The following is a 17,667-nucleotide window of genomic DNA, read 5'->3' as shown; positions in this document are numbered from 1 at the left end:
CAACGGGCCCCTGGGCACGGACATGTCAGAGGCCCCCCACTCTGTCTACGTAGAAACAAGACACCCACATTCAAAGAGTCGACTTTGAGTCATTTTGTAGTTATTTTGTTTCTCTTTGTGGTCACTGTGCACTTATTTTTAGACGTGTTCTATGTGGTAATTTATTTTGCATCTATTTTTAGACATTTTACATCTTTTTGTGGTGGTTTTGCATCTATTTTTAGAAATGATGCATTTTTTTGTGTTGGTTTTGCATCTATTTTTAGTCATTTTGCATCTTTTTGTTGTGGTATTGCATCTATTTTGAGACATTTTACGATTCTATGTCATCATGTTGTTTCTCTCTGTGGCCATTTGCATTTATTTTTAATCATTTCGTGTTGTAATTTTTGTCTATGTGGTCGTTTCGTGTGTATTTTTAGTCATTTAGCGTCTCTGTGATGATTTTGTGTTGTTTATTTCAGCCTTATGTGCCCCTGATGTTCAGTATTCCATCCATAACTATAGTGATGAACGCATTAATGCACCAATAATTATAATCCAATAATATAATCTACATTAATCTCTGCAGAATGAGGAGCCGACGTTTACACCTTGTAGTTTGAGGAACATTTGAAATGCTCTCACTGATGTTATTCATTCAGAGTGGATGTTCAGATTTGACCGGAGAGGCGGGAGATGCTGCCCCCCTGTGGTGACTCTCCTCGCCGGTTTCTCACACAGTCTCTCCGGGGCTGCAGCTGGATCCTGATCCGCTTCACCTGGAGTTTCCCCCGGGACACACCGACTGTATCAGCGGCTGTTCCTGGACCCCTGGAGACCCCTCAGTGAGCCAGAGAGCGCAGCTGCACTCAGATGCCACCTCCTCCCGTGACTTTGAACTACTCCACGGTCGGTGAGAGGATTAATCGAGATCGACTCCTGCTGTGATTCAAACTTCACCTGGGAACCGTCTTCAACATGGCTTCTTCCGCCACAGGTGACCGCGAGGAGCAGGTAAGACGCTTCCTTCCCCTGCTGCTGCTCGAAACCCCACTTTTCCATTATGAATGTGCGGATTCATCCGCTGGTTCTGGTTTGTTAAGGGGGAGAAACCCAAACACTGTTGGTGTGTTTTTTGTTTCCTAAAAGTTCCTGAATGAAAGTTGTTTTTTTTCTCTGCGGGAAAATGAGGAAAAACTGTCGAAAATGGGGCTTTTTTAATATTTTTAATATCCTATTTATTGATTTATTTCCTTTGGCATGCAACTAGTGACACCCTGAGTCTGACACTGAAGGCTGGCTGTGCTTTTGACGGATGTGATATTACATATTTTACCGGTTACGTTAGTTTGAAGTTCATTCAAGTCGACTCCGTTTTTACTTTCACTTGCTGATCCATGAAAGGACTCTGGACGTTTGTCTGCAGCTGAGTTACTGCAACTCACTGACAACTTGGGTTTACTCATGAAATCCTGTGCATTTACTGGGAAAAAGACTTTAAAGCGTTTATTTAACTAGTTTCAGCCCTTTCACTGTGCATCTTAAGTGTAACCGCAATATTATATCGATTCTTTGTGATTTCAGATATGATTTTACTTCGATCAGCTACAAAAAGCAACACAAATATGGGCTAATATGACAATTTGAGGTCAATTAGCTCAATTCAAGCTAAATGAAAAACAACATGTATGAATCTAAAATGGGAATTTCAAAATAAAGGCGCATCTTCGAGATGATATGCACCTGTAGTGGGTTTCTTTAAGTCTGCAGAGCTCTTATCTTTATCCTGACTTAGATCTTTGAGTAACCTCATTCTAGAGACGACGTGAGATTGTTTTACGCGTTGAGTCGACCTGAAGATTGTGCTCGTTTTTAATCCTTTATATCGGTATCATCAACGATAAAACAACCGTGTTTCCCCGCCGTTCGCTCGTTTATTTACTCAGAAGAACGCGTAACCATAAATTTCCTCTTGCTGTTATTTGTCAGATGTGTACAGAAGGAAGACAACCAAAGTTCACAGAGGTCTAAATCTACAGGAAGGTGGTCGCACCAAATCTTAAACAATACAACAAACACGCAGCTGGTAAATGTCACTCACAGTATCGATATCCTCACTTTGCATCGATGATATTCGATCAGTGAATCGATCCAGATCGATGTATCGTTAGTATACATGTTACATGTACACTCCTTTCAAGCAATCATTGATTTCCATTCATTTCTATGAAGGATGTCAAAAGTATCGATACAGTGACCGCAGCCGTACAGACGCTAACCAGTCAAGACAGACAGACGGCCGTAGAGCTGCGTCTGTTCCGATGTTCCCGCCCATTAAAACGAAGGTTTTCCTCGCCGCTGCGTCCGAGCTACTTGTGCAGTTTGCAGTTTACTCATTAGGGGAATTGTTGCGTCTCTGTGAATCATAAACAAATCAGAGACCTACTTAATTAAATGTAATTTAATATAAAGATATATATGAGATGCTGAGGCCACTGCAGAATCTGTATATTTGAGGAGTGGGGAGTGAGAAAGGGTTATCTTCACGTCAGACCAAACAAACCATTCAAAGACGTTTACCTTGAGTTTTTATACGACCCTGTTATCAGTAAATACAAATAATCATTGACGCGTCACAACCGGCCGGAGAATATCCAAATGCCTTTTATCTGTTTGTTCAGCTGTCTTTTTACCACATCCTCCGTCTGCGATGTGACATCACTTTTTCCCTCCTATTCCTCAGCTTATCTTTGCTCCTGATCTTCAATCATTAATATTTGTACGCTTGCAGTTTTTGCACGGAAACAAAATGTCAGCGTTGTTCATGAAATGGTCAGATCAGCAGAAACACGTGTAGTTCTGGCTAATCATTAGTCTTAAGGCATAAATAACTCTGGTCCAGTTAAAGTCATAGATCAGTCGCCTACATCTGTCAGGGTACTTGGATATTGTGTTTTGCGGATTTGGTTAAAGAGGAAGGCAGGTGTGATATGAAGGGGCTGTGATATGCAGGATTTATGGATGTATAATAAACTTTGAACTTCTTTGGCGTTCTGCAGATTTAAAGGGTGAAGACCGAGAAGATCTAAGAGAAAATAACTAGAGAAAATGTACTTGAAGCTAAACAAACGGTCAAAATCACATCCTGGTTTGGCTCATACAAGTGCTGCAAATCTGATACATTGTCGATATGCTGGTGTTAGTGCAAAACTTTGGCAGTGAGTTAGTACACAAGACGTTTATGGTTGGTGTTGTTATCGTTGTTCCAGGGAATCATGTGACGGACATAAATCAAGTAGCAACCTCATCAATCTGTCGCCAATTTCAACTTGTCCTGAATAGTTTGCTTTGGCATTTCTCCAAATGCTGCAAACTCAGAGTTGATCGGCAGATTTCATGTGATGGGTGACGACTTATTTCCACGAAGCAGTCCGGTTTCTTTCATTTGAAATAGTTGCTACACTGATGAATGGTTTTAAAGGCAGAGAACTTCCTGTTGCTTAACTCACAAGTCCTTTTAGGTGATTTCTCTGATCTGCACTGTCTGTTGTTCTGTGTGTATTTCAGCCTGTGCTCCCTCCCGTCTGTCCGTTAATGTTTGACCACGGGTTGTAATGTGAAATGGAAGGTTGTCCTGACGCTGTGCAGATGGTTTATTGTGGCAAAGCAAACACGGCGAGACTCCACCTATGATCTTGATCAAAAGCAAACGGACGGCGCGGACATTACTCTCCACCTGGAGCCCGCAGAGCTGTGTGCATCATAATTATAGTAATACAGTGCAAATGTCCATTAATGTTCGACCACATACACATTTACACTGGAGATCAAAATCAGAGAACAAATTATTAATAGAGCTTTAGATCTAAACCCCGTAGAGAATCTCTGGAAAATCCATAATGTCTAAGAAACCCACTACAGTTACTGAATGGACCCAGATCAAACCAGAGCAGTGTGAGAAACTGGTGATGTCCTGTGGGCGCAGATGTGCTGAAGTCATTCAAAGCTGTGGCCTCTTCACTTCCTGTTCGTTTTTGGATCCTACAGCCCTAAGAACACATTGTTGAAATCTTCTCTGCTGACACAGTTGTTACAGGTCTCTAATTTTGCTCACTGTGTTTTTGCACAAATTAATGGTTTTTGTTGAAGTGCCTTTGTTATTTAGAAAAAACATGCTAGTACAGCAGTGGTATAGCCACAGTGGATCTCATCTCATCTCATCTTCAGCCTCTTATCCGGGGTCGGGTCGCGGGGCAAACTTCCCTTTCCCGGGCCACATTAACCAGCTCTAACTGGGGGATCCTGAGGCGTTCCCAGGCCAGTGTGGAGATCTAATCTCTCCACCTGGTCCTGGGTCTTCCCCGAGGCCTCCTCCCAGCTGGACGTGCCTGGAACACCTCCCTAGGGAGGCGCCCAGGGTTCATCCTTACTAGATGATCCTGAACCACCTCAACTGGCTCCTTTTAACGCAAAGGAGCAGCGGCTCTACTCCGAGTTCCTCACGGATGCTGAACTTCTCCCCCTCTCTCTAAGGGAGACTCCAGCCCCCCTCCTGAGGAAACACATTTCGGCCGCTTGTACCCGCGACCTCGTTCTTTCGGTCATGAAAGTATTTATAATTTGTTCTCTAATTTTGATCTCCTGTACATACGTGAATCTTGTGCACAGCGGCACTGGCAATGAAAACCTTCCAGGAAGGTCGAACAGACCCGGCTAGAGTCTGGGCCGCTAGCTTCTGGGCTTACCCCGCGAAAGACAAGGGGACTTGGCTCGGGCCTCGAGGACTTGTTGCCTTTATGGTTTTTCAGTGCACACCATAAAGCATGAACAATATACTTCGGTCTGTGTGTGACCTGGTAAACAAGGTCAGGAGAACAGAGAAGATTAAGCCCAGTCAGCGTAATCATTCTGGTTATTGTATTAATTCACGCTACATGAGGCTCGTCGTTGTCCCTGTCATTGTAATGGAAAAGTCTCGTTCAGCTGACTCAGCATGCTGCAGGCGGGCAGGGAGGGAGCTTACTGATTCACCCACACTGGCTCTCATTGCAGAGGGCCGCGGTGGAATGAGTAAACATGACCTCAGTTGTGGTGAGGTAACGTCAAATCACTGGGTTGAGTGTTTGTTTGCGGAGAGGATGAAGCTGTTATTTAGTAAACGCTTTGGTGTCAGAGCAGACGAGGTGTGTGTGTGCGTGCGTGCGTGCCTGCGTGTGCGTGCGTGTGCGAGCGTGTATGTGTGTCTGTGTGTGTGTGTGTGTGTGTGTGTGTGTGTGTGTGTGTGCTGGTCTGTGACAGATACACAGCAGGCCGTGGTGACACAGAACAGAGCCTGTGATGAACTGAATGGCTGCCATTGACAAAGACTCAGATAGGAGAAAGAGATGCCAGTATATGAAGTCTCTATTCACAGCTTTTTGGTTTGTCTTTACTTACTAAAGGACAGCACCGAGGTTCTGCACAAATAAAATGAAAGAAAAGCAATACAACTAAGAGATTACATGTCTGGGCTCATGCTATATGTATATTTTAAAGCACCTGTCTGTTAGAAAGGAGAAGGAATGACTTGACACTTGACACTTGTTGCATCAGCAGTTTAGTATCAGTCGATTTTTGACCATTTAAATAAATTATTAATATAAATATTAAATAGCTGAATAAATATGTTTGGTAACAGTCAATTGCTGACCATTAGAAATAAAAATTAAATAAATAGCTAAATAAACATCATATTTACTATCAGTTAGTTGCTGACATTTAAAACATTTAAATAAAATAAATATCTGGATTTCATGTTCAGCACTAATATGTATTTATTTGAAATGTCTATATACATATATACATGGCACTGTGTTGTGCTCTACAGACCATTGGGGTCATTTACATATTTGCTGTACTGTATTCGTATAATGTTGTTCATGTGGTGCCTTTTAACGGCTGCAGCGTGGGCGAGGGGACCAAAACCAATTTGGGATGATAAAGTTAATCTTAATCTCTAACAGTTCCCATCACAGTCGATGCCTTTATTCTACAGGCGGCAATAAAAATGTGATGACATGATATAAAAGTGCAGATAAAAATCAAACTTCAATGATTAACCTGTTTTATTCCAGGCTGCACAAAAACTCCACTTTAGCCGTCAAACATTGACTAAAAAGACAGATTTTTAACAAACAAATGTATTTATTTCTACGCACGACTGCGTTCTGCGTTAACTCACAAGTTAACTTATAATATATAATATATATAAAATATAATTGACCTCATCCTGTACCCTGCACTGTGCAATATGCCTGTACCAAGGTCACTTCTGCATTTGCACTATTTGGTCATAATTACTCATATTTATTTACTCAATACTACGTAATTACAAAATAAACAAAACAAGAACAACTGCACTATACCATGTGAACATGTACATATGTCTATTTCTATTTCTTCCCTTTTTAAATTGAACTTTATTGCTTATTTTTGCTATTTTCTTCCTTATTTTGTCATACTCTGTTGCTGCTGTGACAAACAAATTTCCCCGTCTGCGGGACATTAAAGGTTTTCTGATTCTGATAACTGATGACATAAAAGTAGAAAACAGAAACCCCTATCCATAAGCTGTGTTATATCTAAACTTTGTAACTTTATTTGGAATTTATGATGCCAAAGGTCAAAAAGACAATAAAATATCAAAACAATTAACATAATAGTGCAAACAAAGCTCCAGGTGAGTCCTCGGACATGGTTTAGATATGAAGGTGCGATTTAGATGCTCCCAGTTTCGTCATTTTCCAGATTATAACAATAATGTTGCAGCAACAGTTCAGACGCTGGAGTTTAAAAGGAGGCTTCTTGGTTTAGGATCAATTTGATATTAGATGGAAATGACACGGTGGGTTAGCAGAGCCATGACTTACAAAAGAACATCTGCACATTGAAAGAAAAGAAGGACTCAATGAATGAATGAGTACCAGTGTGTCACTGCACTGACTGACACCAGGGTGCTGTACAGTACAGGGGCGTGTATTCTGTGCCTCTGTTATATCTTTATGAATGGGTCGACGACATGAACACTGAACGTGACGTGGGTCACAACCCCCTGAAGGTTTTTTTTCGACGTGAGTTACCATCCGGGAATCCATCTGCAGCAGTGGAAGAAGCCCTCTGATGCTTTTATTAAGTGAAATAAGAAATAAGGTGTCTGTTTCATTTAAAAGTCCTGAATTTAAAATGTTACTTAATTAAAAGTGCAAGACTTCTTTCAAATTTAGAGAATATTATATAAGATAATTTAATGTTTGCCAATTTGGAGCCGTTTTAAAATACTTTGTATACTATTGTGTACATTGTGCACGATATCATATAAGCATATCATGTTTTTTGTAATGTAAAAAGTAACTAGGGCGACACGGTTAAAATCCACATAGCATATTGTAATATAGAAGTACAGTCCCAGCCTGGTCAGATGCGTACATGAACTGATGAAGCGTCTTGGATTAGAGGTGAAGCGTCTTCTTAGACAAATAACCAAGTCCAGTTGCTTTTGACTGAAATTGCTTTGAGGATAACGACGACCTGGACACATGAGAACATTCACAGGCTATATTGTAATATAGTGTTTATCTGCGATACTGTTCTCTTATTGTAGTTTATATTATGTTTTTCTGATTGTTTTTTACCGCTGCTACGATGAACTATTTTCCCCTCGTAGACAAATAAAGTTATCCATCTATCCATCTATCTAAGGCTTGCCGGTGGATTACTTCCTGTTTAACTAATGATTAAAGTAAACACCAGTTAATCAGACCCACAGGTTTAAAAACACCAAAATCATCAAGGCCCCAGTTGCTGCTGAATAAACGGATGTGACCGGGCCACAAAGACACTTTGAGAGGCTTCAAAACACTCCAGATGTTGCAGCTGTCGTGGGGAAGAGAGAGCAGCTCGGTGGTAGAAAGTGAGACGGCATCCAACTTTTCTAGCTCGGCTCCTTTCACCGCACGGCTCGCTGCGGTTGGCGATGAGACCATTTTAGGCGTGGAACCGTGTCCTTTTACGCTGCCATTAGCGTCGTGTGAGTGCGCCGGTCCCTGAGAGACAAAGACGGATCGTAAATCACGGGAGGTTGGAAAGTCCGTCTCTTTGTGACTGGTGTTAGTGTGTCTGCTCTTTCTCAATAGCTGTGTGTGTGTGTGTGTGTGTGTGTGTGTGTGTGTGTGTGTGTGTGTGTGTGTGTGTGTGTGTGTGTGTGTGTGTGTGTGTGTGTGTGTGTGTGTGTGTGTGTGTGTGTGTGTGTGTGTGTGTGTGTGTGTGTGTGTGTGTGTGTGTGTGTGTGTGTGTGTGTGTGTGTGTGTGTGTGTGTGTGTGTGTGTGTGTGTGTGTGTGTGTGTGTGTGTGTGTGTGTGTGTGTGTAAATGAGCCTCTTTGACTTTACGAGTCTTGGTTAACCTTTTCATCTGGCTCTTAACTTGTGTTCTTCTGGGGTGTAGCAGAGAAACACGCGTCTGATTGGTCACTTAGTCTTCTTGAAGAGACCCAGACGCTGGTTAGTATGAGAAAAATAAAGTGGTTTTTGAACGTAGAAGTACATGTTCTATTAAAAACACTAAATACAAGTATGAACCTGAAAATGAGCATTAAATGTTTCCTCTGGGACGGGGTTGAAGAAGAAGAAGAAGAAGAAGAAGAATTACTTTATTAATCCCACACGGGGAAATTGGGGAGGTAAATTCAATTCAGGGGAATCCAGCCTGACAACGGAGACTTCAGGTCCAATTGGTTGATGGCTGCAAGTCAAGACATTTAATGTTATTATCTGCTGTTCAACAGTTTTTTTTTTATAAATTGCTATTAAAGACATTCAGAGAGGATTTCAATTGTTATTTTAAGACCCTGCATATCTACACGTATACGGCTGTTTTTAAAAACAGACATTTTACGCTACGTTGGTGCCTCTCGTCCAAATGCAAACTGACTTTAACACATGCAAAACTGACTATCACATATACAGATATTTTACGCTACGTTGGGGCCTCTCGTCCAAATGCAAACTGACTTTAACATCACACAAACAGATATTTTTATAGTCTTCTTTTAAGGTACAGTCGGTATGTATGTGTCTATCTATCCATCTTCTTCTATGGTATTTTCCGTACCATTGACAGACCAGTTGTCGCCACCTATTGGTCCATTTGAGACCCATTTGCGTTCAAGTGGGGTTTTTTTTCAATAGGGAGCAAAATATCTATTTTTAAAAAATGCACTTTGGCGCTGGAGTGTAAGTGTGTGTGAGAGAGTTTATATGTTTGTGTGTGCTGGACACACACAATAAATACAATACAGAGGCTAAAACCTCTGAATTGGTAGGCGCCAAAACTTCCTCTGTGCAGGATGAAAATGGAAACTTGATGTGAGAAAAGAACAGATTTTTTTTTTCTCTCTTGGCACCGTTTCCATTTCAGGTGGCTGCGTTGGATAAACATTCCTGGATGTCAGGAAACCAGAGAAAACCGTTGCTGTCATTCACGTCTTTTTATAAACTGTGAGAAACCTCCTCTAACCCGACTGCAACAGGGATGAACAGCTCTTTCATCTTTTTTTTTTTTTATTGTGCTCTTAACTATTGCATTGTCTGGTTATTTCTGATTTCACAATCAACGTGTGCAACAAGTTCACACCTGTGCTGCGGGGTTTATCAGAAGGCATTTAGGGAAACGGGTGGATGGAAATACTGAAGTGAAGTTGGCCCGTAGTTCATAAATCTGATGCAGCCATAACTGGAAAGCACAGAGCGTCACAGAAACTGTGGATTCACAGTAAAACGGGAGCACGAGTCTGGTCTTCTTCCGTCGTGTCGCAGCCAGCAGCTCATTAGCTCAAATCAGCATCCATGTCACTGCAAACCCACGGCTCGTTTTCTCTCTCAGAAACACTCACGCACAAATCACAGGCTTCGGTGCAGAACCACACCTCACACACGCACAAACAACCCTCCAGTACTCACACAAACACTGAGTCCGAGTCTGCAGATCAGCTGTGTATCGGATCAAAACAGAGAAACACACTTTTACACGAATAAAACAACTGTCATGATCTGTCAGAGCATCATAAACTAAGACGTTTATTTAGAGATTAGGACGCAGAGACACCTTTCCTCTGCCTTTATCCTCTTTATCAGAGTTCTAGCAGCGGGAGTGTTTGGTGTTGATAACAGCCTCTCAGACAAGCAGACACAAGCCCTTCGGTTGTACGGACTGTGTCATTTTGGGAGTCAGGAGTCATTTTGGGCCAATCACTTCGGATTCAATGCAGACACCTCCCGTGTTTAGATATAACACGGTTGATTTCTTATCATTCAAGACGGCTGCAAACACGATAAACTTGTGGAGTTGGCAGGCGTCACGGATGAAAGTGAACGTGTGATGCTCAGCGTGAAATCTCAGGAACGCCTCGAGGGATTTTACTCAGATTTGGCACAAAAAAAAAGGTCACTGTGACGTGTTTTTGCCCATAACTCAAGAATTCCTACGCCTATTAAGATAACATGTCACACATGTCTAATAGAATAAAAATGAAGTGATGACATAGTACAAAGGTCAAAGGTCAACGTCACTGGGACATCGTAATGTTTCATAACTGAGGAACTCAAGGGGAGATATTTGGTCGGATACTGAATTGGTGACACTAACCTTGAAACTGTGGTGACTGTAAAGAACTGCAGATGTGTGTGAAGCATCATTTAAACAATGGTGGTTGATCATGTGACCCACTAATGAAAGCACTTGTTGCCTCTTTGCCGAGTATTCCTATCTGTGTCTGTGGAGGCTCCCTATATTAAAACTCACCGCCATGTTAGTGACGCTGCTGACGGAGGTTAGTCTGCCCAGGTGGAGCTCGTCACAAACGGTTATGCTGCGTTCGCTTGTAATCTCAAACTCTGGAACTTCCAACAGTCAGGCTGAGTCAGGCTTGTAGTTAGGGCAGGAGTGTAATAGGAACGTGTGTGTGTGTGTGTGTTGAAGAGAGGAACATATAGGGGACGGACTGGAAGTAGAGAGGTGAATGTGTTTCAATCAAGTTTACAAAAGAGCAACTAAAAAAAAGTCAACATGTATAGTGACCTTGAACGTGACAAGATGGAGGTCTCTGACGGAACGGGCTCGCCTGCAGTCACACCTTTACGCCTAAGAGGCCGCTAGAAACAACAAAATGACGGATTACAGTTTTAATATGTTTTATTTCATTCCTTCAAAGTCTTCACTGCGTCTATCATGAAAGTCTGGACAGTTTGACTGATTGTTGGGGACAAACAACCAACAAGGCGGTAATTCTAGTGGGCACCAGGCTGTAAACATGTTGATCTCTGCTGTAAAGATTAAAGCATTTTAACATGAGGCTCTATGGGCTGTTGACCCTGTTTTGAGTGGCCATTCGAGGGACTGCAGGTTGCATTGGATTCATTTTTCAGCCCTGGAGGTCGCTGCTTGCTTGCTCTGCTCGCCCATAAGAGATAAAGCCACTTACTGTGTTAGCGTTCTTAACATCTGCCAGTGCAAACACACACGCACACACACACACACACACACACACACACACACACACACACACACACACACACACACACACACACACACGCACACACACACACGCACACACATAAACCAGGCATCTGTGAAATGCTTCTGTGGTCAAAGTTCTTACCCTGTGTGACAAAAACCGACCCGAGCACATGACAACATCACTGTTTCATCTGCTGCAAAAGTTGCACGTGACGGTCGTTGTCATCGCGATGAGGAATGTAACGTACGAATCTGACAGTGTAAACACGCAGCTAAATATAGACGTCTGTCTCTCTGATCCCCCCAGTCTGTCTCCTCTCTCTCTCCCTCTCTTTCTCTCTCTCTCTCTCTCTTTCTCTCTCTGTCTCTCTCTCTCTCTCTCTCTCTCTCTCTCTCTCTCTCTTTGAAGCTACAGAACCGAAAGAAAGCGGTTTTCTGTTGTCTCTTTCTCTTCCATATCTAAAAATTTCCATAACCAAATACCTACTTGTACTGCGTAGCTGATTGTTTGGATCTCCATTAGAAACCAACCTCTCTCTCTCCTGTAACCACCACTTCTCTTTGCTCTGTTCTAATTTATGGTTATGGAGCCGCTCCCTTTTCCAGTAGGCCTTTTTAATGGCTGACTGAAAGGGAATATTAGCCATAAAAGTATTGTGTTACCTCTGGGTGCATGGATGTAACCATTTTGGAGACACATTATTGCGTTTGTGTGTGTGTGTGTGTGTGTGTGTGTGTGTGAGGCTGTCGTATTGGATTCAGGCTGAGAGGTGAGGAGACACATCAGAGAGACAGCGCCAGAGAAAGAGAAAGAGGAGAGAGGTGGATGTCAGCAGAAGACAGTACAGTTTTTGTGGATGATACACAAGATTTCTTCCTCTTATGTTGAATGCATAATGTAGAAACACCTACTGAACCCTGCACCTTTTAAAGACACCATGAAATGCGTCTTTAACAGGATGTAATTCCTGTATAGAGAAACCAATGTAATATTAAATAGAGAGAGGCTGTTTGGTTTGACAGGAGGGGCAGAAGGGCAGCATTACTTTTTAAATAATTTGTGACGGCTTTATTGGTTTGATTTAATGCCAGTGCAGGATGAGGTCATTGTTAAAGATACATTTACCAGAAAGTGACACATTTCCAGGAAATTGAAGTGCACAGCCGATCCTCAATTCAATAAAAGCTCTTTCCCCCACGGGACGAGAACCTCCACTGTCATCTCACTTTTGTCCTTTAGTGGGAAGGTTACAGTCTGCGTTCAATCCCGGGACGAATGAATCTGCATTAGTCACAGGTATTTATCAGCCGCAGCTCTGATCGGCAGTGATGGAAACATAACTTCTGCAACTCTTTTTTGCATCCATCTCCGCCCCAAGCAGCTCGAACAGAGTTTGAAAGAGAAACCAAATAAGTGACTAGAGGTAACCGTAACCACAGTTACATGACGTCACCGTTTAATAACCGTAAGGATTGTAGAAGCTACTGTACCTATGGTGTCCTGATTCCTGCATTGTTGTTCTGTGAGAATGAATCTCGTGACTCATGTTGTGTGTGTGAGAGGGTCGTCGTGCCACTCGCCTGAAGCGCTCAGAAGAAAAGTTGTAAAAATGTCAAAGGGAACTGACAAGCGCCTTAAAACTGCAGCGTGGGAACGTTTTTGAAATCTACTAAATGAGCAGAGTAAATGGACATGTCCTTATATAGCGGCTTTCTAGTCTTCGGACTACTCAAGGCGCTTTCACACTACATGTCACATTCACCCATTCATTCACACTGATGGCTGTGGACATCTACATACCATCTAATCTAATCATTCACACCACATTCACACACCCAGCGCAGCACGGGGAGCTATTTGGGGTTCAGTGTAATGCCCAAGCACTCTTCAATATGTGGACTGATCGAACCGCCGATCTCCAGAATGGAAGACGACCCGCTCTCCCCTTGAGCCACAGTCGCCCCTGAATTGAGGCCTTGTCGAGTAATCAAGAAAGATTTTTGAAGAGTGTGTATCGAGGCTTGTTTCAATGACGTATGTGGTGAGGTTCGAAGCCTCACGAGCCGGCTGTACCACGTGACTGAATCAGGAAACGGTTCAAAACGGTTAACGGGTCTGCCTTGTGATTCAAAATATAACGGGGTAACGAGACGCAACTAGTCCCAACTTGTATAAACTCATTGTTACTTTTCTCTGTACCAGAGCTTCACCTTTGTCCAAAACAGGTGAAAACCGCCAGAAGCTTTTAAATAAAAATAATAAAATGTCTCTTGTAACACAGGCACATTCACATCACGCACCGAAGCCATGGTGTCATTAGAATCACTCCTGAGCCGGTTTTACATTTATTGTCCACTTGATGGCACAGTAGAGCAAATGAAGCACCGCGGAGCTTCCGCCAGTGAGTGAACTAAGTGGAAGGAAAGCTTCGATGCTCCATGATGCTTCATCTCGCCGTCACTAGAGCAGGGAGAAGATGGTTGCTCCTCATCTCTCTTGAGGCTAGAAGCTCAACGCTACATTAGCCGCTACTAGCTAGCCTAAAACATCCGAATAACCGACCACTGTCAGCAGTTAGAATTGCACTGTGGGTAACTTAGGGGCCAGATTTTAACGAGGAGTTAAGAACACATGCTGCATCATTTTTGATACTTTTTAACTCATTATGCACCTTAGAAAGATGCTAACTTCATGAAAAAGTTATAATAGCCAGTACAGCCAGTGTGCTGTTGATTTACACCTTGGTCCCACAATAAAATGCACAAAGGGAATGAAAGAGATGCTCATAAAATGTGGATTTTGATGAGATAGCTCCAGGTAGATCTTGAATTTTACGATTAAATCTTTGGAAAAACACAACAATACATTAATTGATTGTATAGTAACTATTCAACCATTACCTGCTAACTGACTTTAAGTATGTAATACATCATCTAGTGTGTGATGTGGTCAGAATCTTAAGCCTTTTTTCCTTTTAGGTATGTTACAGATGGTTGTTGTTGTTATGGCCAGCTTTGACCACCAGAGGTCAGACTGGATGCTTCAGTCCAAACAGGAAGTGTCACAATAAAACTTGGAAAGTAGAAAGTAAAGTGTCTCGAATTTGCCTGTATATGATATAAAAGCACATGATTCGGCATTTTGAACACACACAAACATTTATACTGTGTGTGTGTGTGTGTGTGCGTGTGTGCGTGTGTGTGTGTGCGTGTGACAATGATGAATAGCCCTGAATACAACCCATGAATCCCTGCGCTTCTAAATGGATGATACAGTTATAATTGTACTGGGCAAACTGGCTCACACTGGCATAATCCACTTACCACACACACACACACACACACACACACACACACACACGACCAGTAATAATCCACATTGATCTGCCACCAGGGTGTTTTCCTCTCTTTGTTCATTATTGATAAGGAAGAGGCAGAGAGGAGGGAGGTGCGTTTGGTCCCAACAGGAAGCCGTCACTTCTTTTTCTCTTTTACTTTTCTCTTCTGACTAACCATCGTGTATTCTCGCGCTCCATCGCCCGCGCTCCTCAGAAACAGTAAGGAAGAGTGAAATAAAGAGACGTGGATGACTGGCAGCTTTCTTCACACAGACTGAGAGGCAGTGATTCATCAGGAACACTTAAATCAACGCGTCCCCCTTTTTATGCCTGAATGTCTCTGTGATTTCATTATAGGCCCGTTTAAAAAAATGATTATTTAATGTCATTTATTTTGTTTTCACCTCACAAACATTCATCCAGACTACATGTCTAACCTCGCCCCTTACCCTGACCTAAACCCAGTTTACTCGAGTACTTAAGTACAATTTTGAGATAAGTTAATTTACATTTTCTGCTACTTTATACATCACTTTAAAAGACAATACTTTTAATGTACTTTTTTCTCGACTGCATTTATTTTACAACACTAGTTACTTCTGATTATTTATACAAAATATAAATGAACTAATAAACTATGATAAAAGAAAAAAGCTTATTATTATGGATGAAGAAACCCAGAAAAATATTTATTTTGCCCCATCTTTACCAGAATACGGAGTCACGTGAGTGCTGTTAAAAAAAGAATACAACTGTAACAGAATAAGAAATATATAGAACAATAAATAAGTAAATAATAAATACAAATGTGGAACTATAAAATAATAGATCAAAGTAAAAGATGTATGCTTTTAAACATAATTTAATAATATAAATAAATGTATAAAATAATAAGTGAACAAATGATCAAATACTTTTATTTGTCTTTATATTTAACATTTATTATTTCATTTATTTCCACATTTTCTATTTACTTATTTTTCCTCTTCATACTTCTTAATTTTTTATTTACTGTATTTTTTAAATATATTTCTTTCTTTCTTTTTCCACATTGATTTATTTTTGTATTTATTTCTCTTTATATTTACCTATTTTTTATTTTCTTATTTTATGCATTGATTTCTCTTTATATTTCTACATTTTTTATTTACTTATTTTTATTGATTAATTCTTCTTTACGTTTCCATATTTTCATTTATTTATTTTATTTTTGTATTCCTCCTTATATTTACACATTTATTATTTAAGTATTTCTATTTATTTATTAATTCCTATTTATATCTCAACATTTTTTATTTACTTATTGTTACTAATTTATTCCTCTTTATATCAACATGTTCTTTTACAGATTTATTCTTTTTTGTGTCACGCTTGTAACTCCATACACCAACTGAACACATTAATACATCAATAATAATAATTTAGTAATTCATAATAAGTATTCTTGCTACTTTAATATGCATTACTTTCCAAAACTCTCCTCTAACAACAAACACATTTTCTGTCTGCTTGAACCTGTTGAGGAAAAACACCATCTTCTCCTTGCTCCCTCCACACACACACACACACACACACACACACACACACACACACACACACACACACACACACACACACACACACACACACACACACACACACACACACACACACACACACACACACACACACACACACACACACACACACACACACTCAAACAACTGCCAATATTGATTGCTATTAATACTCGAGCCCCCGCAGCTTGTTGCTGCTCTGCTCTCACTTGTGGAGTGTGGGGGAGGAAACCACAGCCACGGACAGGTAGAAGTGAAGTTGGATCAGATAAAGAGAGAGAGAGAGAGAGAGCGAGCATGTGTGTGTCTCTCCATCGCTCCAGCCGGCCAGCCTCGTTGGCTTCCTCTCCTCGCGGACGAAATATGTGTGTGTGTGTGTGTCTGAAAGTGGGTGTGAGCAGCTGAGTGAGTTGGTCGCTGTGCACGTTGAGAGTGGACGCCACTCCACTCTTCTCCGCTCATCCATGCTGGATTAATGCCTTTTTGGACTCATTACACACAGCTGTTTGGGATACACGCACAATTCCCACAGCTGCTGAGATGAGTGAGGAGGCCAAGGAGAAGGCTACGGGGAAGTCTGCTCACCGCAAGAAGAAAGGAAAGAAGGTAAAAGAACGACTTGTGGACCACACGGTGTGGCTGCTCAAAACAAAAACAAAAATTCAGCCTCAGTCATTCAGGCAGAAAAATCAGGGCTGTGGCTTTTTTTTTGGAACAAAAGTTGTTGAATATTTCTCCAAAAAACACAATTTGATATTGGAGGGTGATTATCTGACCATTTTTAACGTCTTCTTTATCCATTTATTGCTTTAATAAGTTGTATTTGTGTGGTTTATGTGGATGGAGAGCAGCTTTTTTGTTGCGGTCAGCCTTTGTTTCACAGCCGATGTGATGATGGAGCACGATCACGGTGTAGCAGCTTTTGTTCTTCAGTGATTCAATAAAAAAGGGGCGGTTTATTCATTCTGAATATAGAAGTTTTTGTTATGATGTTTATTGTGTACAGGTAGCCTATTGAAGTAGCTCATACAGAGGTTTGGGAGGTGTGCTGGGATGCTTCCATGTATTTGGATTCATTAATAATAGAGCAATGTCATGTGGAAAAGTCATCATATTTCCTTCATTTGTTCATATCAAGTTGAATACGGATCTTTTTTGTTGCACCACACAGTGTGACATTAGCAGACATTGAGCACCTGTTAACCTGTTCAAATGCCCAGCAAGAAGTGAAACGAGGGATCC

At 41.3% G+C, this 17,667-nt stretch overlaps 1 protein-coding gene across 3 annotated transcripts in view; it reads left to right on the top strand.

The window, feature by feature from the left end:
* The first annotated feature begins 16,742 nt into the window (after positions 1-16,742).
* Positions 16,743-17,667, top strand: part of LOC310961065 (uncharacterized protein) — a 156,251-nt gene continuing 155,326 nt past the window's right edge. For all 3 annotated transcript variants that reach the window (XM_083933005.1, XM_083933007.1, XM_083933006.1), the window contains exon 1: positions 16,743-17,031. In XM_083933005.1, the coding sequence (XP_083789131.1) occupies positions 16,966-17,031 (66 nt within the window). In that variant the 5' untranslated portion in view covers positions 16,743-16,965. The remainder of the gene's footprint in view (positions 17,032-17,667) is intronic.

Source organism: Echiichthys vipera (assembly GCF_963691815.1).
Source record: "Echiichthys vipera genome assembly, chromosome: 18".
NCBI classification, from domain to species: Eukaryota; Metazoa; Chordata; class Actinopteri; order Perciformes; family Trachinidae; genus Echiichthys; species Echiichthys vipera.
The sequence above is the reverse complement of the archived record's forward strand: the minus strand, read 5'-3'. Positions and strand labels throughout refer to the sequence as shown.